This window comes from Epinephelus lanceolatus, chromosome 5 (genome assembly GCF_041903045.1).
Source record: "Epinephelus lanceolatus isolate andai-2023 chromosome 5, ASM4190304v1, whole genome shotgun sequence".
Taxonomy (NCBI): Eukaryota; Metazoa; Chordata; class Actinopteri; order Perciformes; family Serranidae; genus Epinephelus; species Epinephelus lanceolatus.
Genome location: NC_135738.1, coordinates 10,639,632 through 10,661,874, shown reverse-complemented (window position 1 = coordinate 10,661,874; position 22,243 = coordinate 10,639,632). Strand labels below are relative to the sequence as shown.

Sequence of the window (22,243 nt, the reverse complement as noted above, 5' to 3'; positions counted from 1 at the left end):
AGCCAAAGTTGGCTAACTAGCATCATAGCTAGACGGGGATGGACATTTCGAATACTTTCAACTGTTATTCATTTTCGATCATACATTGTAGCCCATGTGCAGGTGGGTCGTCGACCCGGCAGATTTTTTTGAGAAATAAACGCAGCACGGCAAGCAGCATTAGCAGTGTACTGGTACATAGCATTAGCAGCTGGCTCCTCCTCCGCTGTATCCCAGCAAGCGGCCAGACTTTCTTGAACGGGGGGGCAGACACGACGTGCGGCAGTATTTTGAATTTGAGTGCAGTAACCGTTTTGGCCACATTCTTACATATGGTGCCTTTAAAGAGCAGCGCCAGCTGCATGTTTCACCGACATGCACGAAAATCGGTTCACACTTGTATCATGCCCAGATGCACAAAAAGTCTCTTGAACCCATTGCCTAAACCTAACAGGAAATCGGCCATTTTGAATTCCGTGGTCATTTTTTGCCAATTCCCATGTGTTGTATTCTAACAAACTCCTACAGATTTAATCAGGTTGCCTTCAAATTTTATGTGAGCTTGACTCGTTTTATGTGAATTCATTTTATTGGTGTAGTATATCAGCTGAGAGGCCTAACAAGGATTTAGACCTCTTTGACTCCAAACAAAAGTGACATCACTCTTTAGGATCCCTTGTTGTACGTATCTTTGTGACTGACTTTTTATTTACATATACCCAATATAACAGATAAAACAGGAAATGTTTCCTTATTTGGTGTAATCACAATGTTTTTATGGTCATTTTAGTGTTTTACCCAACTTCATGAAATGAGCAGGGCAAGCCCAGTTTGTGGCGAAGGGATAAGGTTCAATACTCAGCTACATGTTGGGGTTAAATGAGGTCAGAGGCAAAGGCAATATTCAAAGGAAATAAACTGGTTGATTTTGTAGTTAATATTGTTATTTACACGTATAGCAGTGGGGTCTGTGGGACCCCCAAAATGGGAGGTAAAACCAAAGTCAGCATGTCTAGTTTAAGATATTATGGATACCCTGAACAAAAACTGTGATTGGAAGTACGAGCACATTAGTCCTGTGCTCAGGTCTCTACACTGGCTTCCTGTGGCTCAGAGAATAGACTTTCAAGCTGCTCTGCTTGTGTACAAGTCTCTCCACGGTCTAGCACCAAAGTACATCTCTGACATGTTAGTGCCATATGAACCATCTCGGACTATGAGGACCTCAGGGACCGGCCTCCTGCTGGTGCCCAGAGTCAGGACTAAACATGGGGAATCAGGATTCCAGTTTAATGCAGCTAAAATCTGGAACAGTCTTTCTGAAGATGTGAGACAGGCCTCTACTCTGACAATGTTCAAATCTAGGCTCAAAACAGCTCTATTTCACTGTGCATATGACTGAAAGGATCTTATCTGCACTCTTCTCTTTTAAAGTTCATTTTATAATGATTATTTATGTTTTTATTTTGTATTGTGATTTTAATGCATTTTCTTGTTCTGTAAAGAACTTTGAATTACTTTGTGTACGAATTGTGCTCTACAAATAAACTTGCCTTGATTGTGGTTAATTTCAGAGAATGTGCTCACATGTGGAATATTACAAGTATGTGTGTTTTTATTAATGTGTCTGCTTTGTGTCCTCAGAGTCAAGACTAAACATTAAGAAGCAGCGTTTGGCGACCCCTAATGAGGCTGTGCGTCCCAATACCCATACTGCCATACTAAACAGTATGCCAAGAAAAGATTCAGTACGTCCCAATACACAGTATGTCAAATGCAGTATACCAAAAACACCAGGATGCTCTACTACATCCGGTCCCATTTCGCTGTGTGCAGGCCAGCATGCTTTCTGGCTAATCATGACTCACAATCCTCAGCACAGCGGATGGTACATCACATCCACTGAGCTGCAAACAGATGATGGCTTGACAGCTGACTGACAGCTGTAAGAAGTCGCAGCGATGGCCGGTCAAATGGTAATAATAGGAGTATTTATCGTTTAAGTGAGCAAAATAATCATAAATATTACAAACGACAACAGGACATAACTATAAAAATAATGTTAGAATCTACAATCTGTGCAGTTATAACTTTAAAGTTAAACTACATATATTGCAAAGGAACTACAGCAGATCTCTCCAGATATCTGGCGAACTCGGTAAGTGGCGTTTATCTTTTATTTCCAAGATAAGAGATATAAGAGTAAGAGGGTCAAAGTTCAGGGCGTAATGTTATGAGAAAGTAGAATGTCCTGATTGTGTGCATACTGCATGCACCAGTGCACACTTTTTTAAGGGCAGCTGCAGTATATACTATAAGTAAAGGAAAAAGTATATGATTTGGATTGCACCCAGGGTCTGGGCGCCAAAATGAGACCTATGTGAATTTGGCTACGTCGTGCCGTTTGTGTTATTCATGCAGACAGTAATAACAGTATAATAAAAACAGTATAATAGTAATAGCTTTCATTTATTACATATTTCTATGTGTTATATTTCAAATGTTTAATTTCTTTGTGGTGGGGGACCCTCAGACCCCCCAGCAGATTTGGCTACGGCCTTGGATTGAGGACCCACTTTTCCGAGTATGTGTCAGCCCTCTGATGACAGCACCTGCACCTTGCCCAGGAGGTAATCGTCACTCCGGGATTACGCACCTTTGACCTCCAGCACTGTCAACACTAAGCTGCTCACTGAGATGCCAGTGCGACCAAATCCACCAGCAGCAACCGGTTTGTCACATGACCAGCGTGCAGCTCTGCCTCTGTGTGTCTCTGTGGCTTTTTTATTTCCGCGTTCACCGAGGGAGCTGCTGGGCTGAATGAGTCTTCACGGCCGCTCTGTGTCTACACCTTTCACGCCGCGGAACTGCGTCGCCGTGCGGGGAGGATCTGTCGGGCGGGGGGAAGCTCACGCAATCGCATCGCCTGGACCCACGCTGCAGCAGGACCATGCTCACGCGGGTGAAATCGGCGGTGGCCAATTTTATGGGAGGTATGATGGCCGGTGGCTCCAACGGTGACCATCCCGGTGGCTCGGATCTGCCGCTGAAATACCCGTACAGCAGACCGGAGTTCCTGGGACTGTCTCCGGACGAGATAGAGTGCTCGGCGGATCACATTGCGAGACCGATCCTCATCCTGAAGGAGACCAAGCGGCTGCCGTGGTCCACCGGCTACGCAGAGTAAGTAACCTGTATGCGTCCATCTTTTCTTGCACAGCATCCTCTGGAAGTAAACGCGTCCGCCCCGCACCGCTAAGGCGCAAATATAAGCGCTTATAATAACATCATGTCAGGATTCATGTGTGTGTGTGAGAATAAAAATAGGCCAAGGTGCTGCAGCTGGCCCACATATTCCTTCAGTAGGAGCCTACATCACAGTATAAACACCACCAGAGGACACAAACATCCACCAAACAGATAAGGTCGCTGTAATCTAGGCCATAAAGGCAGCTTTATTATTGTGATTGTGTAAGGTGGTGCAGACCCACTGTAAAAGAGGGCAGTATAGATCTATGTGTAGTTTTTTTAATTGCAGTAACATGTTTTATTGGCACAGTCACCTCTTCACCTGTGTCACTGCTTCATTGTGTGCACAGTATTAACACTGTCCCAGAAAAGCCAGTAAAACCTGACCCTGTTCTCCAGATGTAACCACATCACAGCAATCACTTGAAGAACAGCAGCTTTGAAGTGTTTGTTCGTTCAGTGTTTGCCTTGTCACACACTCAAAGTCATCCTCCTTCCACTTGACGGCCCGAGAGCAGGATCACAGCCGGACCTGAGATCATCTGTTGTATTATTGATATCACATCTTATGTTTGGGCGTGCACAGTCCATTTGGCTTCCCCGCATCCTCCTGCCAAGGATGTAATAAGCTGGCTGCGTTGTAATTTTAAAAGGACATATTATAAAGAGCATGCAGTGCAGCAGTTTGACTCGTGAAAGGGCAAGTTGTGGCTTTAGTATGGGGGGTGCAGCTGCAAAGAAATGGCAGGACATGAGAAAATGCAGACATGGTGGAATATTTTTCTAACAGCAACAAACAGGAGAGGAGTTATTTAATTTGCATGCTGGTGAGAGCAGCATGTTGTACACCCCCTCAGGCTAAAACAAGACCTGCACTATACAAACAAAACCATGTAGTTTACATTTACCTTGGACAGAACGTAACTCAAAAATAGGATTAACTCTTGCTCTGATCATCGTCTGACGCCTGAGAGCACAATCACTTTATACATCTCCACATGAAGTATCTGGGTGGTTTGGTGGTCAGTGATGCTGCTGCCTCATAACTATAGAGGTCACACATCAGTCCTTGAGGCACTCCTAACTACACAGAGTGTGACACAGCAGTCCTGAATTTGTAAATTCACAAAAAAAGAGTTAGTATGCTCTGTGTTTTCCTTCGACATAAACTCTTATCATCTTCTGCTGATAGGATGTTATGATAGAGCGCCTGTTTCCTTGAGGTTAATTGTTTAATCGATGATGTTAGACGTTCAGTAAGAACGCTGCGTGCAGAAACTCCCCCCCTATCTGCTTGCATCTAGTGTTTCAACTTCAGCCGTCCTGCCGTGAACCCAGTGTAGATGTGCAAGTGCTTGTCATCTTAAGTCAGCCAAGGCTTCGACACAGCTGACCAGGTCAGTGTCACTGCCTCAGGCAACTGTTCTTGGTTTACAAGACGTCAAAAGGACAGGGTAACATTTTAGCAGCAAGGAGAGGAAGACGAGGGCTGCGACTAAAAAGTTTCAATAAAACTGTTTATTTTTCCTGTTCATTCATTAGTTGTTTACAGCATCAAATGTCAGAAAATAGTAAAAATAAATGTCCAGAACAATTTTCCTGAGCTGGAGTTGATGTCTTTAAATTGCTTGTTTTGTCTGATTAACAGTCTAAAACTCTAAGATTTTTGAATTGCTGTGATGTTTAAACACAAAAAAACAGGGTGTCCAGGTTGTGAGGCCTTAACTACTACAGACATTTTGTCTAATTTCATTTATACACCTTTAATTTCTTTTTGTGAAAAGGAGTAAAGCTTTTCTATGTAAAAGTCCACATTTCTTTTTTTTTTTTATTTATCAGGTCAGTTGAATCTGAACAAACTGACAGTACTGTTATTGGAACTCATCATATCCACAGGCACCTGGTAGCTACACATTCTTGTACCCATAATAGTAATACAGTAACCACAGCGGTACAACTAAACACCACATTGTGACAGTTCAACAGACATATTACAGACAAAAAAAGCCTGCTCATGACCTCTTAAAACTTTCAACTTCATTGCTGATACGTGTGACACAATTTCTAACATAGATTCCGTTCATTTTCCAAAATCTGGAGGTGATGTAGTCCTCCAGAATCTGAGGATCGCTTAAGCAGCTGTGACAATTCCTACATTTATCACAACAAGCTCATATTTTGACACATTCGGTAATTCTGTTTGGTCATCCATAAGGCATAATCTTGGTGATTTTGTTACTGTCATATCCAGCCACTTCCCTGTGTGATCTACAACCTTTTCCCAAAATGGATTAACCAGTTTACACTCCCAGATTGCATGTAGAAATGTTCCAACATAAATTATTAGCCAGTAGACCCGCCCTGTACAACTACAACTAGCAAGAGTAAAGTAAGACCTATGAATTCATATATACTGAGGCAATTTCCCCCCATTGCCTCCTTTATATATTCCCCAGTATTTAATAGTTTTTTGACCATTCCTCATTGCTTAATTCAAACCCTAGGTCCTTCTACCAAATGATCCTCAGATTTTCAAAAGTCCACATTTCTTTTGTCAGAAATCTTTAAAAACTATAATACTGTCATTTTACTTCACACTTCCACTTCCCTATTGGCAAAATGTAGATCAACTTAACTCACTCTAATAACCATATTCCTACATAACACCTACATACACACAAGACCACATACTACTTACCTGCAATGCTTACCTACCCTGGCAATCCAGAGTTCTCGCAAGAGCACAATTTGAATTTGCTCAGCGAGTCACTCTGACAATCAGTAATGATGCTCATTACCCATGCCGTTGGAGCCGAGCTGCACCAATCACATCCGTGTATCTGATATAGGCGAGCTAAACAGATGACGACAGAGCTGCGACGACGAAGTCCGGAATCCGTCAGTAAACATTGCAAGATGGCTACGGATGAACACCAGTTGTTTGAAACGGCTTTGGCAGCTACAATGAACGAGTTAGACTTGGCTTTTTCTCTAAAAGAGGAACAGAAGACGGCGCTCGAATCTTTCCTTTGCAAGAAGGATGTTTTTGCTGTTTTGCCGACCAGATACGGCAAGAGTCTAATCTACCAGTTAGCTCCGCTGGTAGCTAAGCCTATACGTCACCCTGTGTATTGTTCTGATTGGTTGTAGTGTTATCCAATTGCGTGCAGTGATATTTTCAAATGCATGCTTGGTGCCGCCCCTCGAGTTGGGCCATTTGCATTACTCATAGCCAGACCCTAAATCTTTCTAGATTTGGGTCTGGATTTCCAGGCTAATGCTTACCTGCAATGCTTCAACAAATAAAACATGATTTGTCCAAAAATATGTCCTAAATTTGGTCAAAAGGTGTCTTGAAAGGGTCTTCAAAGGATACCTGTAGACACCCTGAAAAACAGAGGCAAAGTCCTCATGTTTCAGGAGTTGGAACCGGAGTAAATTTGCCATTTTTGCTTCATTAAATACTTCAAATTGTTCATTAATTTTCTGTTGATTGACTAATTGATTGGCTGTTTCAGTACTAAAAGAGATCTATATGGTCTCTGCCTCCAGAGTGAGCAAATCCTTTGAAATTGTGTAATTCTCATACACACCCTCTGCTTTGCTCCCTCATGCTAATCTGCTGTGAAGAATGTTTAATCTCAAGGCGGAAAAGAAAGGACGATAATTCGCTTCTGAGAAACCATCACCCACTCATTTATGTTCTAAAGTAGGCTGCATAATTTATTTTTTGCTAACTGTGTATTTCATTATCAGCCCCAATTACTGAAACCACACAGTTATTTTACTGAGGTTTCAGTGTCCATTAAAAATCAACATATTTTAACAGGATGTATAATTCTACAGGATCAGTTTACCAGCCCTACTTCATGAGGAGATGTGATGCTGCTGCCAGAAGTGTATGTATGTGTGTGTGTGTGTGTGTGTGTGTGTGTGTTTGTGTGCGTGCGCCAGCTTGGCGTAGCATCAGCCAGGACTGATCCATACTGGGGATTTGTCAACAGCTGGCTGACCAGCGGGCTTTGTTGTTGTGAAGTCTCACTGTCAGCACAGAGAACCTGAGCCCATGTGAGATGATGTGACGTGAGGGGTAACAGGGTCAGATACCAAGGGGTCTCTCTGATAAAACGTCAGGATAGATAGGGCATTCAAACTTTGTTATCCCACCGGGGGAAATTTGGTTGCAGCCAGGTAAACAAACACATTCCTGATTGCATAATGGAACAAACGAGGCAGATAACAAGGACAAACTGTACGAATGTAAGATCTCTTCAAATCAAACAGTGCAAGAAAAAAGCTGAATGCTGTATGTTAAGTGCCTCGGTGCTGGGATCACATGTGTGAATTCAGGCTACTAATTGCTGCACACACAAAAGAGACTTTCTATCATTTTGTCTGCTGTGCAAGAACTCTGTATCTACAGCCTGAAGGTAGGAGCTCATACTCCGCCTGCAGCAATAAAGTTTGACGTGACCTGATTCGACAAGACAGTGCATTTGAAGACTTGTTGGTTACAGCTGCTGGACTAGCATTTTGGGGGCGGTCTAATGCCTGATGCTTAGTAAGCCTGGTATTATCATGTGTTTCGGTGATCTGAACACAAAGTCGGAAATCTTAATCATCAGCCTACACTCCCTTACCTGCCCTACCCAGGAATACTCACTCAATATTGATGGCTCCAACCTAGCCTCGCGTCACCAGGCTCTTCACCCTCTTCACTGTGCTACATTACAGAGAAATACAAAACCGTACTAATGAACCTTCATTAATATAGGCCTATATTTTATCTACAAGTGCACGTCACACACTGAGCGAGCCGCCTGTTAATGACGCTGTGGGCTAATGGGCATGTAGCTACTTCCATGTTTCAGATGATACGTCATGTTTGTAGTCGACCAATGAAGATGAGTTTACATATCACCTTGGGTTCGTCCTTCACCTTCTCAAAATGATCCCACACTTTGGATTTCCTGCCCGACATGTTATTAACTAGCCTGTGGAATAACCGCAGGTACCAGCCCTGGAAATTAACCTGACTCCTGTCTGACTGCTGAGTGTGGACACTTCCTGTGTCTGTCCTTTCAAATTTAATTCCTGCATGGTCCAGTCAGATAGGTTTTGGTTTATTTTGACAAGGCGCAGCTCCTAATAGAGTTTCATGCTTGTTTTTTTTTTTTTCTGCGACTAAGCGACCAATGAAATCTTGCCGACTAATGACCTTTCTGGTCGACTAACGTTTGGTAGACTATTTGGGGGCGGCCCAACTTTGACCCCACCCTCACCTTCCTGCCTCATGTCAACCACATCACCAGAACACCAGAGCCTTCCTTCGCCTCTGCAATATTGCCCGCCTCAGAAACACTCATACATGCACTTGTAACATCCACGCTTGTCTACCGCAACAGCATCCTCTACAGAACCACAACCACTGTCCTCAATAAACTGCAGTATGTACAGAACTCTGCTGCCCGCCAGGTTACCAGAATCTGCCCACATGACCACATCACCCCAATCCTCCGTGACCTCCAATGACTCCCGTTTAACCCTTTGAAATCTGAGCAAATTGGCTTGATTTCTTTTAAAAATATGGGAAGAAGGCAATTTAAGAAGAAATGACCCAAAAAATGAGGAAGAAAGTGGTAAAAAGATAAAATTTAAAACAAGGAAATGAAAGAAAGAAAGTTTTAAAACAATCAAGGAAATGACCTGGAGAGAATCTTAAAATAATAATACTTGTGTAACATAATTTTAAAATTTAATAATAATAATGAATATCGTTTTCCCTAGCTTTTCTCTTTTTCCCCTATTTTTTAAAAATAATTCTCTAATTTTTTTTTTTTTTTTTGCAATTTGTGTAACATTTCTTACCAAGTTGCTCATTACCTTTTTCCACCATGTTTTTGAAAAAAATACCTGCAAAAGGTGTCTGAAAACAATACAAGAGAAGTGATGTCGCTCCAGGTTTAAAAGTGTTAAACACAGGATAAACTTCAAGATTCTATTCACCATTTACAAGACCCTTAACAACCTGGCTCCTCCATATCTCTCTGACCTCCTCCATCAGCACTCCCCCTCTTGTTGTCTCTGCTCTGCTGATGCTAACCTCCTTCAAATCCCCAGGACCAAGTGCTGAGCCTGAGGTAACAGGGCGTTTTCAGTCTCTGTGGAGCTCACCACCGAACCATATAAAAAAAATGCCGCCACACTGTCAGCTTTCAAAACCCACCTCTTCAGACTTATACCCCAGCATGGTTAAGAGTGTGTATGCAGCCATATTTTGGTAAATTTAACACGCATACTCAGATTATTTGACAGATTTTGTTTTACATCAGCATCCTGACTGTTTCCACGTCATCAATTATATGAAAAGATTCCTTCATGTCAGCATCATTAGCAGTGGAGTTTAATATCAAAGTGTAGGATCATGCAGGCTGAACAGCACATTCCTAGTCTGCACAGTGTTTTTCCTCCTTCATACCCCTGCCTGCCTGTCTGTGGTCTCTCTGAGCTTGCTGAGGTTATCCTGGGTTATTGTGCTGCTCCCTGTGGAGACAGGAAGAGCCTCTCTAGCTTTATGAGAAGGATTCTGATGTACCGTCTCCGAGTGGTTGCACTGTCGGGTCCAGTGAGCACGATCATTTGAAAGGATCAGTGAGTATTGTTCACCGCTCCTCTCATCTCCACTTACAGGCCCCACTTTTGTAGACACGGGCTACATTTACCGCTGCTCTCCTCTCTCTACTTGTTTTCCACCCATCATGCACACCAGCAGTAATGATGAGTCTCCCTCCTATGTGCACTCAGTTCACTGTTTGTGTGCAGTTCATAGAGCGTCTATGTTGCGTGTTAGTTGGTGCTTCAGGAGGTGAGGAGGAAACTGCTCCAGATGTCAGCTTCAGTTGAGTTCAGTCAGGCGTGCTCTCTCCAGGAAGTCTTTTCAGATTTGGAGGGGTCGACCTCACTGTGAATATTTCCATTCTCAAACTCAAAAATGTCAAGTCACCCAGTGGCCACTTTATTAGGTACACCTGTGCTAACCAGTCCAAATCAATACAGCAAATTCTACACAGTGGTGACACAGGCCCAAAATACATACACGCATTCACAAACAGGAGCAATACATGTATTAAATGGAGAGATGTCAGCGTCGGTGGCTTAGTGGTAGAGCAGGCACCCCATGTACAAGGCTGTTGCTGCGACGGCCCGGGTTCGAATCCAGCCTGTGGCCCTTTGCTGCATGTCATCCCCCCTTCTCTCTCTCCCCCTTTCATGCTTACCTGTCCTGTCCATTAAAGGCAAAATGCCCCAAAAAATATCTTAAAAAAAAAAAAAAAATGGAGAGATGTCAGAGTGAGGGGGTTGCCCATGAGCAGTTGGGGGTTTGGTGCCTTGCTTGGCAGTGCCCAGGAGGTGAACTGGCACCTCTCCAGCTACCAGGCCACACTCCAGACAGGGACCAAGTCCCCAATGGACTGAGCTACTGTCATATAAGTGAGGTCCTGTGGTGGTGTACTTGATTATGATTACTAATGAAGGGTCTTTCTAATTTTTTGTCCTTCCCATTTCCACACATAATGAGTGCAGAATATTAGCAACACCTGTGTGTGTAATGCAGTCCAGGACAACACCATCATTAGATATGGCCTCAACAGTAAAACTTATACTTAAATTAAAACCTCAATGACAGTGTACAGAAAAAAACATTTATAGCCATATTAAAAGTAAACTCTATGACAAAACAGTTTAATAGTTTGCATTAGATTGTACCAGTGTACCTAATAAAGTGGCCACTGAGTGTAAACTTATGTTAATATTTGTGGTACACTCAGTAATTTGTAATGTTTCTAGCTTACATCCTCACCAGTCACCAGTCAGGTTGGTGCCCACATAAGTCATTAAAGGCCACTTCATTAATAGCCATTACCACTTTAAACTTGAGTGTCCCTTGCTCCTTGTTCATTCATTCCTGGTGTCCTGGGGGGGCTGGAGCCTATCCCAGCAGACATTGGGTGAGAGGCGGGGTACACCCTGGACAGGTCGCCAGACTATCACAGGGCTGACACATAGAGACAGACAACCATTCACACTCACATTCACACCTACGGACAATTTAGAGTCACCAATTAACCTACATGTCTTTGGACTGTGGGAGGAAGCTGGAGCACCTGGAGGAAACCCACGCTGATACGGGGAGAACATGCAAACTCGCACAGAAGGGCTCTCCCACCAGGAAACCTCTATGCTAACTAGGGCTCGACCGATATGGATTTTTTGGGGCCGATGCCAATTCCAATATTATGGAATAAAAAAATCCGATAACCGATATATCGGCCGATTAAATTTTTACGTTTTTCAATTTAAAACCCCCCGAAATACCTGCTTTTGATAGCTTAAATATAGTTCAAACACTCCTTACAAAGATATAAATTGAAGGAAGAACATTTTACTACTTTCAGATACTTTTATTATCAGAAATTGTGTGGAACAAGCAGCATATGAACAATTTGAACACAAAATAAATCAAAAATATGATGTGCAAAAAGGCAGTAAACCTCTGGGAAATAAAATAAGCATGCAAAGTCTATATGAATAAAGACATTCACATGTATGTTCACAGTACCAGAGTTCTTCCTATCATTGCCAATTTAAGAGGTAGGTTATAGTGCAAAAAGTAACACAAGGACATCATTTCTAAGTAAAACACCATATTCCCTGCATTTTATTAGTGATGAAAATATAAGTGTTAACATCGGCGTCAATCGGCCAACTTTTGGCCAATTGCCGATTATTCTCTAATGGCTATAATCGGCTGGCCAATAAATGCTAACCGGGCCCTAATGCTAACCACTGCATCACCATGCCGCCCTGCTTTTTGTTTCTTCTTCTTAATTCTTTGGGTGCATTCAAGTGAAGAAGTGTTCGATTAATCACTGAAATAATAGGTAGTTAGTCAGATTAAGACAATAATAATCAGTAGTTGCAGCCTTAGTTGCATGGCTACTATACCTGGTGTTGGTTCCTAGCCTCTCATTATTTCTGCTCCACATCATTTCTTGACCTTTTGATGTGTCCACTGACGTCATCTGGTTTGGACTGCTTGGTTTGAGCCTCTGCCTCTTTTCTCTGCCTCTGCCTCTTTTCACCTCCTCTGACCTTCTTCTTGGCATATGCGAGTCATGGCACTCAGAGTCTAAAGAATAAACTGTGACAAAGCTTCCCCAGCCACTCATTCATTCCCTCAATCTTTACCTCTACTGACCCAGGACCAGTAACACATAATTCTGCAACCTCAGCAGCAGTCTGATCAATACTTAATCAATATGCGTGTCTATAATCTGAATGCTAGCACCCCCACTGCGCTCTGTATGTTTTGTCTGCAAGTCAGCAGACATACATGTGTGAGAAGGCTTACTCAGCATTAATATCTAATTAGGGATAAGAACGTGGCAGCTCCAGGGTGTTAACAGTATGAAGCGGGTGTTAAATATACTTAGGGCATGCATTTCTGAGATTAAAAAAGGGTTAAAACATGTTTGAAACACTATAACTATGCATGCTATCCTTCAGTTTTTATCTATAAGACAATTTTCTTCAGTCTATTTCTCCACTTTGCTGATATTTTTACCCTGTAAAGGAGCTAAATTAAGTCACTGTCACACTCAGCTGCCCAGAGGAAGCACATGAGCAGCACCCTTTACATATAAAGCTTCCCAGTGCTCAATCACATGATCGGGCACATGTTCTTGTGTTGTTTCTGCTACATCAACACGCCACACTGCTCTGAAGCAGCAACACAGTAATGCTATTTCAGTTCAGCGCCAGCTTTACTTAACGTGCAGCTTAACTACGAGTTACCACAGAATGAGAGACATGACTCACTGCCGTCATCACATCATAGGAACATGTTTATCGTTATCAGAAATGATCTGATTGTGGAAACTGAGATGTGGCAGGGGAGAGTGTGGAGGCACAGCTGCAAATACAAGAATTAAAACGAAAAGCAAATAATGCAAAGGAAAGATGGAGGATCTAAATATCAGACAAAATGGTGGACCCACAAATGCAGATGGAGACAGAAAAAGACAAGACAATCTAGCAGAGGACAAAGGCAAGACACAGACTTATATACACTCTGACAGGGGAGATAATGAGACACAGGTGAAAGCAATCAGACAATCAGGGCGGCGGGAAACTTGACGGGACATGGGGAGACAAACAACGGACTTTCAAAATAAAACAGGAAACAGAACATACCATTTAAGTTGTGAATGTAGATTAACAATGTGTAAAAGCAGCAGTATTGTGGAATATATGTATATACTAGTCCATACCCATTGAGTACACAGTTGCCCACATACAGTTTCACATGGTGTGTGTTTGGGATACAGGTCATAGGAAATTGCAGATTAAATAGTCAACTGAACCCATGAAGAAGAGCAATGTATTCAGACATAGTTTTTGTGAATTTGATAGTACAATTGCTTTATTGAAAGTACAGTAGTACCATTGCCAATAGTGGGATACTTAGTGGGCTAAACTGTACATTAGTAGTTGAGGTAGCACGGTGAAAGACAGATAGTTAAAGTGTTTATATGTTGTATTGACTTAAAAGTGGGGCGCACTGGTAGTTCACATGGGAAACATAGATTGACCACGTCAGTGAGTAGAAAAACGTGGGACAGACAGAATGACTGACTGACAGAATGACACACTGACAGTGATTATGTAGCCTACAGCATACCATACCATGACTTAGTCATACCAGAAATTAGAGAAAAAACAGCAACATTGGTCCACAGGGGGAGCCACAGCGATCGGTCGCATTTTAGCCATTTTGAAGCATTTTTCTCTTGTTACAGCGCCACCCAGTTGCCAATTAGAGTTAAATTTCTCCAGTCACCTTGAGGCGTCCTGTTCTACATATCTACCAAGTTTAGTAAAAATCCATATGGCGGTTAGGCCTAGATAAGAAATTAGCTCTCTAGCGCCCCCATTTTGTTTGATGAGGTCAATAATGGAGGGGTCCCCTCAGATTATGTGTGGTCATATGCCTACAAAGTTGCGTGGTGATGGGTGAAACCCTTGAGATGTTATACACCTTTATGTGATGAGCCACACCCTCCGCAATATTCATTGCCTTATAGAAGCTCAGTTTTAGTAAGTTTTCCAACTTTTGCCAAGAGGGAACTTTAGATATTGGTCCCTAGATTATGTTCACCCAGTTTCATGCAGATCGCTCAAACTTCCTAGGAAGAGATCGATTTTAAGTGTTTTTCAAAAAATTCATAATGGCGGAAAATCTATATAAGCGGAAGTTATGGGTTCTTGAGGCAAATTTGTTCCTCATGAGGAGAGGCATCTCTGTGCAAAGTTTCATGTCTCTACAGCATACGGGGCAAAGTTTGCAATTTGAATCAGTTGCTATAGCGCCCCCCTTTGGCCAATTGATGTAATATTGCTTCATTCGCATCCTCCCATGACCCTCTACCACTGTGCCAAAGTTCACATGGATTGACCAAGTTAGTGAGGAGAAAAACGTGGAACAGACACACACAAACACACACACACACACACACACACAGAGTTTTCGTCATTATATAGTAAGATTATGATGCACATACTGAAAGATTTAACATACGGTATGAAAAAAAGCTGGAGTGCAGAACTTTTGTCTTTTCCCTCTAGTAGTGAGAGTTATTACACAAACACTGTCTACGTGTGCACACAACATATGCCTGCAGCTGAGCTCGCCACATCTTCCTCGCCCCCAGGAGCGCTATCTTCAAGTTTGTTTGTTTTTACTTCACTCCTTCCTCTGAATGCTGAGTTTCTTTTTTATCTGGAACATCCACACCAGAAACTGAGTTTGCTGTACTCCCAGCTGCTGCTGCGTTGCTTTGGTCTTTCTCCTCTTTTGAATATTTATTTAAAACTGTCAGCATACATAGTTTCAGAAGGAAACATCAGGATAACACACATACAGATGAAGCATTTAGAAAACGAAATGAAAAGCATTACCAAACAATAAGTGACAATATGACAATAAAAATGAAACAAATCTAGCGTTAAATAAATTAATTAATCCTGCCCCCTCACCCTGACCTCAAGAAACTATAATCACTTGTGTTTTGTGAACAATTTTTTGTTTTAGAAATTAAAATAAGGAACAAGATTCCCTAAAAAGAGGCACACTGTAGATCACAGCTCGGATGGAGTAATTAAGGTCATGCCATTGTCCCAAATGTGAAGAAATGAAATGAGGTAACCGAATATGACAGCCCTGCTCTCGGACACAGCTCGTGCCTCGGGGTCTGGATGGCTTTTCCTCTCGTATCAGAGATGAAAGGCTCGAAAGCTCGACTGTTGTTAATCTCGTGATCTTCCAGGGTCAAATGAACGTCGCTCCCTGCAGTGCTTTGGTCTCAGACACGCAGCACGGTGCATGAAGTTTGTGACCTGTATTCGTCATATGAAGTTAGGGAAAGCAGTTAAAGGAAAGCATTGACTACATATTACACACACTATGTACTTGCATTACTTTTCCAGACCATATCATCATTTCATAGAGTGACTTTAAAAGCTTGTGGGAGAAGTCAAACTGGATACAACACTTGAGAGTTGTGGTTTGAACTGAAACCAACTGCTGCCTGGAAGATTAGATATCTAAAAACAAGATTAGTATGCTGTGGGAAATAGTTTGCAGAGTAATCGGGTATTAAAAAATAAGCATCAAACACACTAAAGACTGGATTCAGGACTGGTTTTTGATAAGGATGATTTTGATACGTTGGCATTTTCAAGGCAAAATGAGCAAATATCCCGACAACTTGAGTATTAACGTTCATTGTGCATTGCATTGTGAGCCTGAAATTGAGGTCAAACGGTAAAACTAAGCAGTGCTGATCAAATATAAACCACCAACCCAGTCTTACTCTGAAGTCGTCGAAATCCGGCACTTGGACAGTGACTTGCGGTGTCAGACACTGATGAAAAAAGCCATCCTTTAACGACCAAATGAGTTGCAGGTGGTCGCCGTTATAGTTTAATGACGTTCAGTGGCGTCAGGGGGAAACGCAGCGGAACAAGAGCGAAAGTTAAGGTGGGTGGGATGGGTGGTGGATGGGTCCAACAAACACCGACTTTCACCTGGTAAAGTGGTGTTCGCGTTCTGTAAGATCCTAAAGCCAAACCCTGTTCTTTTGTCCTAAACCTAACTACATGCTTTTGTTGTCTAGACCCAACCATGTATGTACCACGTATGTAAACGTTAAATTTCCTGTGAAAATGGAAGTGTTTTTTGAAAGCGGACAATGCATGTAACAGGTGGAACCTGACATGGCGTCACAGAACGTCAATAACCAACGCACCCAGGGTACCTTTAACGTCGTACCAGGACGTGGACGATCCATGACCTAACGTCAATATGTGACGAGGTCTGAGTGAGAATGTGTTGGTTGCTGAGTTGCCTATTTCTCACCTTAAATGTTTTAGCTTACACTATAACTGTAATAAGACTGTTAGCAGCCACCATTATGTCAAACTGACATGTTCGCATTACGTCACCCACCAGCGGGAGCATTTATTGGTCCAGTGCGACGCTGTGCGTTCTGGTAGTTGTTGGTTTTCTACCTCCCTTCTTCACTGTTCTCTCTCTCCCAGTTTTAAAAGTATTTGCATCTTTCTACTGCATAGACGGCCCAGTTTTATAAAAAAGACCATGAATGATTTTTTAAATATAAATTTGTTATAATTTATAATAGTTTTGTTTCAGTGGACTGATTGATTAACTGACTAATGTTTTCAGCACTATTCTGAAGTGAGCATCTTTCCCAGCCTCATACTTATATAAGTAGTTGTGGGTTTAGTTGGGGAGCTGTGTAGGCAAATTAAGTGTTTTCTTTAACCCCGTCTTATTGACACACTACAGGGAGTGTGCTATTATTAGTTTGCAGGATGGGGATGTGGTGAGTAGCCCATTGTGTAAGACTCCAATTAAAATCAATCTTACTGAGTGAAGGTCTGCTCAGTCAATATCCTGTGGGTTTTACAACTGACAGCGTTTTCTTAGCTGGAGACGGAGGATCTGTTCTCTGCATGTTCATCCCCATGACCAATTAGGATTATTTACGTAGGATCCTCCACAGGGAAGTAATAATGACTGCCTCTCATATCAACATGTAGCCATATAATGTCTCATTTATTTGATGTGAATCTCACTTGAGACGTGCTAACAGTCTCTAAGTCTTAACTGTGTTATTAGGACAGGACGTAAAAAGTGACAATCCCACCAAGACACAAGCTTTCCACAAAAATACATATTTATATCACATTTTGTTCTGGGCCACTGTTGACCTAACATCTCTGACTGACGGTGGCTAAATCGAGAATGCCTGGAGTATTGTTAAGCAGCATGTGCTCGTCCACGACTACAGCAGCTCGCAGCAGCAGTGCACCATCTGCCAGGTGTTGTAGTATTTATGTCTTTGTGTCCTCTCCTTCATGTGTGGGTCTCAAACTGAAATGTGTATTTAAAGTGTGTATCTGCTGATTTTATCTGTCAGAGTCTCTCTTTGTCATTTGCAAAAAGAAAGAAAAAAACTGTTATGAAGGGGAAAGATTTTATAATCCTAAGAACATTTTAAAGGGACAGTTCACCCCAAAATCAAAAATGCATTATTTTTCCATTTACCTGCAGTGCTGTTTATCAGTATAGATTGTTTTGGTGTGAGCTACAGAGTGTTAGAGAGATCGGCTGTCTGCCTTCTCTCCAATAAAATGGAACTAGATGGCACTCAGCTTGTGGTGCTCAGAGTGCCAAAAAATACATTTGACAAACTCAACAGCAATGTCTCTTTTCAGAAATCATGACCCGGTTACTCAAGACAGTCCACAGACCTTGTTGTGAGCAGTTTCATGTAGGAACTACTTTCTTTCTATCAAGCTACATCCATTAACAGTATAACCATAAAGAAGGAAGTGTGCATCTACTTGTGGATGAGCGGCTAATGCTTATGACAGATCAAAACATTAAGGCCCTGATCACACAGAGAGCATTTTAGCAACTCGAGGCAGCTTTTTGCAATTGTTGTTAATAAGAATGAAGCTTTGTGCTCACGGTTTTTGTGGCACGCATGCGTTTCTATGCTCCAGGTGCCTGGTGTTTTTGCCAGAGCGCTCTGAACTGCCTGAGTTGGGAAAACTTCAACACAGAGCAGAAAAATGCCCCACGTCATCTCTAGGGATGGGTACCGAACCCCGATATTGAACGAGCCCCGGGGCTACATTCTTCAAGACCGCAGTATTGATAAGCTCTGACCTTAACAGTTCTGCTATCGGTACTGGAGCAGTCGTTTTTTGTTTTTTTTTTGCAAGATAAACCTTATCTTGCACATTTATCTCACCAACTCCGTCAGTTATCCGTCATTGTATCATAATTTTCGCTATTCTCCCTGAAGACGAGAGATCTGTCTTGCTCACCCTGGCTGCCTGCTGTGTGTGAGTGGAGAGCAGGGGGGCGGGGCTGTTGTTACAGTGACACACACACACACACACACACACACACAAGACAGCGCATACACCAACTCAAGCTCGTAGCCTACCTTTAGATAGATAACGATGGCGGAGAGAGCCAAGCGGTCAAAAGTGTACGTATTCCTGTCAAATACGGCGGCCATAGTGCTCCGCGGCGCAAGATAACGGCTTACCGGCGACGGATAAGTCCGGCTCCAGGTCCAACATTTTCCTCTTTGTTGATGTCATGACTGTCCAGAAGTACCTGAACAGCTGAGCCGTGGCAGCACACAGGTATGTGGCGTGTCAGAGGAGAAACGAGCCGTTCACATTTCTCTCTTTGTGGCAGGTAATGGTCCACAAACCTTACCGCACTTTAGGGACTGTTCTTAACTTGTCAGGGGAGGAGGGTGGCTGGTTGATTTTTACTTTATTTATTTATTTTATTTTGATCCCCCCCCCTATGTTAAATCACTTATTGATGCTGTTTTTGAAGTATGATTAAGTCAGTAAGTAATTTATTCCATTGAAATATCATTGATGTATTATAGAAAAGTGATTTATCTTTTTATAAATGACAAAAGGCACATCTGCCTCATTTTTGCTGTGGTATCGTGATACTACTCAGAACCGTGATACTTTCACTGGTATCGTACCGTGGGTCCCAATTTTGGTACCGTGACAACACTATTATTTTATGTATTTTACATTTCAAGTTGTAAAAAGTAAAATGTTTTGTTAAAAAACTATTTTGTTGCATAATGAGAATTGAGAAAATAAAGGAATTTATGTTCTTAATTTGTTTTTTTCTTCCTCAAAAAGTATCGATAAGAGTACCGTTAAAATACCGGATTGATGGGGCGTCGGTGGCTTAGTGGTAGAGCAGGCGCCCCATGTACAAGGCTGTTGCCGCAGCAGCCCGGGTTCGATTCCAGCCTGTGGCCCTTTGCTGCATGTCACTCCCTCTCTCTCTCGCCCCTTCACGCTTGTCTGTCATATCAAATAAATGCCCAAAAAATATCTTTAAAAACAATACCGGATCGATAAGAGTAGTAGTGCCGTTAAAATCCCATCCCTAGTCATCTCTTTTTCGTCATCTTTTTTCCCATTGTCCATTCAGATGATTTGAGAGGCGGGCCCTCTGTGGTGGTCACGACAACAAGTTTACAGTTGGTAAACAATGGAGGAGAAACTGGTGGTAGCGATATCCAGAGCTATATGGCCCGATGATAGACAGCAGGTTGTCAAACTGTCCCAGAGTCATTTTAAAAAAACAACCGGTGGTACTCCCCATGATCCACCCTCTTTTTCGGGGTCTCATGTATGCACACAGATCTCTGTTTACCTGTGGCCAACAAACTATTTGCTGACAGCCATTCACCCTCAACCAGAGCTACAGCAAGTATCCTCTGCCTCAACATTTTAGGAACTAGCAACTGATTACTGGGGGGAGAAATGGTAGGAAGTAATGGGGAAGTTGCCTGGCAACTATAAAAAGGCACGGCAAGCATTTTTTTCTACTAGTGGCATTCAATTTAACAAACAAAACAAAAAAGTAGTGACAAATGCAGCGATGCACAATCACCATTTACAATCATTTACACACTCCTGCATTGTTCCTGTTATGTGGCTTTTTAATGCCACATCTCCAGTTTCTTTAATATCTTATTTTATCTTTATATAATTAACTGAAATTGTTTTTAGTATGGCTTAAATTCCCTGTTGTTGTTTCTTGTTATCCCCTCTTTGTTTAGGGTAATCAACGCAGGAAAGAGCACACTAAATGAGGACCAGGCCTGCTGTGAGGTGCTGGTGGTCAAGAGGAGACCTGCAGGAAGCTCCACGCCCAACCGGACCCCCATGGCCCGCAGGAGGTCATCCCTGCCCAACGGAGAGGGCTTGGGCCTCCGGGAGTGCTTGGTGAGTCAAAGTAATGGGTCTGGTTCATCAGGAAATGTCCACAAATATCGCCATCTCCAGTCTGAATGACATTCTGCAGACCCATTTTTATGACCACAAGAAGAGATGTTAAAACTTCCTCCCTTGTCCGTTTGTTGTCCTAAATAATCACATACTGACTGGATGGAAGACGTGTGTGCTGCTAATGTCATGATTTCTAGGTATTGATTTAAAAAAACAAAATAAAAGTGACATTAAAAAACTAAAAGCTAATTCACCGAGCTCAGTACTGATCTATCTAACCTATACTTTTAAGTCTAAGAATTAAAAATCAAATGCTAATTTCCTGAGGCATCTTTTTGACCAAGTGTTAAAACTGATCACAGAGTGGCAGCTTCTGCATTGATTCACTGATGAAATCCAGGTAATGGTCACAGTGGATGTAGTCCTTGAATGTCCCTAAGGGCCTGCTGTTGGGACCCACTGTCCTCTCATCCCGTCCCATCAGCAGTTTATTGGGGCGTACAGCACAGCGTCCTTGACACACCACAGCCTCGGCCTTCAGCAGCTCTTGACAGCCACTAACATGGGCAGGCGAATGAGAGTTCATTTGCTCACAGAAGTCAGCCATGTAGCCTTCTGCAGTTACTGACAACAGTGGTGGCTTTTTCCTGTTGTTGCAGCCACTTAACACTGATGTTTACCTCTTATGTTTCACTGTAATTCTGATTTGACATGCACTCTGTGATTTCTTCATTGTTCTTTCATCTGTTCATGCAAAGCATTTTGTTGGGTTTAATTCCCAAAGGCAACACAGAAATATCTATATAAAGTAATACTGCTGCTAAAATTTCCCCTCAGCCCACCAGTACTTTACGCAGGTCCACCCAGAGCCTACAGCAAACTCATGCAAGTACCTCATGACTCACTACTGCAGCGATACTAGACCAATAAGAATACTAGTGTAGAGCCTTTTTGGCACTGTTTGCTTGCTTCATAGGCTCATGTTGTAGAATCTGCCTGCACTATATTTAGAAGATCAGAGCTGTAGTGTGTGCAGAGATATGTGTTAGCAATGATCTACACTCAGTGACCAGAAAAATGCAGTATATAAACCCTGTCCCTGCAGAAGAAGTCAGCCTTTTTTTTTCACTTTACAAAGTGTTACAGCATAATAAGAGGTGTGTACTAGCAACTCTATGTCTATACTTTGATTATATAAAGCTACAGTTAGTAAATTGTCATTTTTGCTGAAACTGTCACTAAATTCGAAATGACATACATGAGACAAACAGTCTGCAAAAAATCATGTCACGATATTAATCAAACTATATATTTTGGGCGGGGCAACACAATGGTTTGAGTTAAAGGTGTGAGAAAGAATAGTATCAGTAACATTGTTAACACTGTGCTACATTACAGAGAAATACAAAACCGTACTAATGAACCTTCATTAATATAGGCCTATATTTTATCTACAAGTGCACGTCACACACTGAGCGAGCCGCCTGTTAATGACGCCGTGGGCTAATGGGCATGTAGCTACTTCCATGTTTCAGATGATACGTCATGTTTGTAGTCGACCAATGAAGATGAGTTTACATAT

General features: G+C 42.2%; 1 protein-coding gene across 1 annotated transcript in view; it reads left to right on the top strand.

Annotated features, from left to right (window-relative positions):
• The first annotated feature begins 2,758 nt into the window (after positions 1 to 2,758).
• ppm1h (protein phosphatase, Mg2+/Mn2+ dependent, 1H) overlaps positions 2,759 to 22,243 on the top strand; it is a 59,067-nt gene continuing 39,582 nt past the window's right edge. The window contains exons 1-2 of the mRNA XM_033633989.2: positions 2,759 to 3,162; positions 20,493 to 20,658. Of these exons, the coding sequence (XP_033489880.1) occupies positions 2,930 to 3,162; positions 20,493 to 20,658 (399 nt within the window). The 5' untranslated portion in view covers positions 2,759 to 2,929. The remainder of the gene's footprint in view (positions 3,163 to 20,492; positions 20,659 to 22,243) is intronic.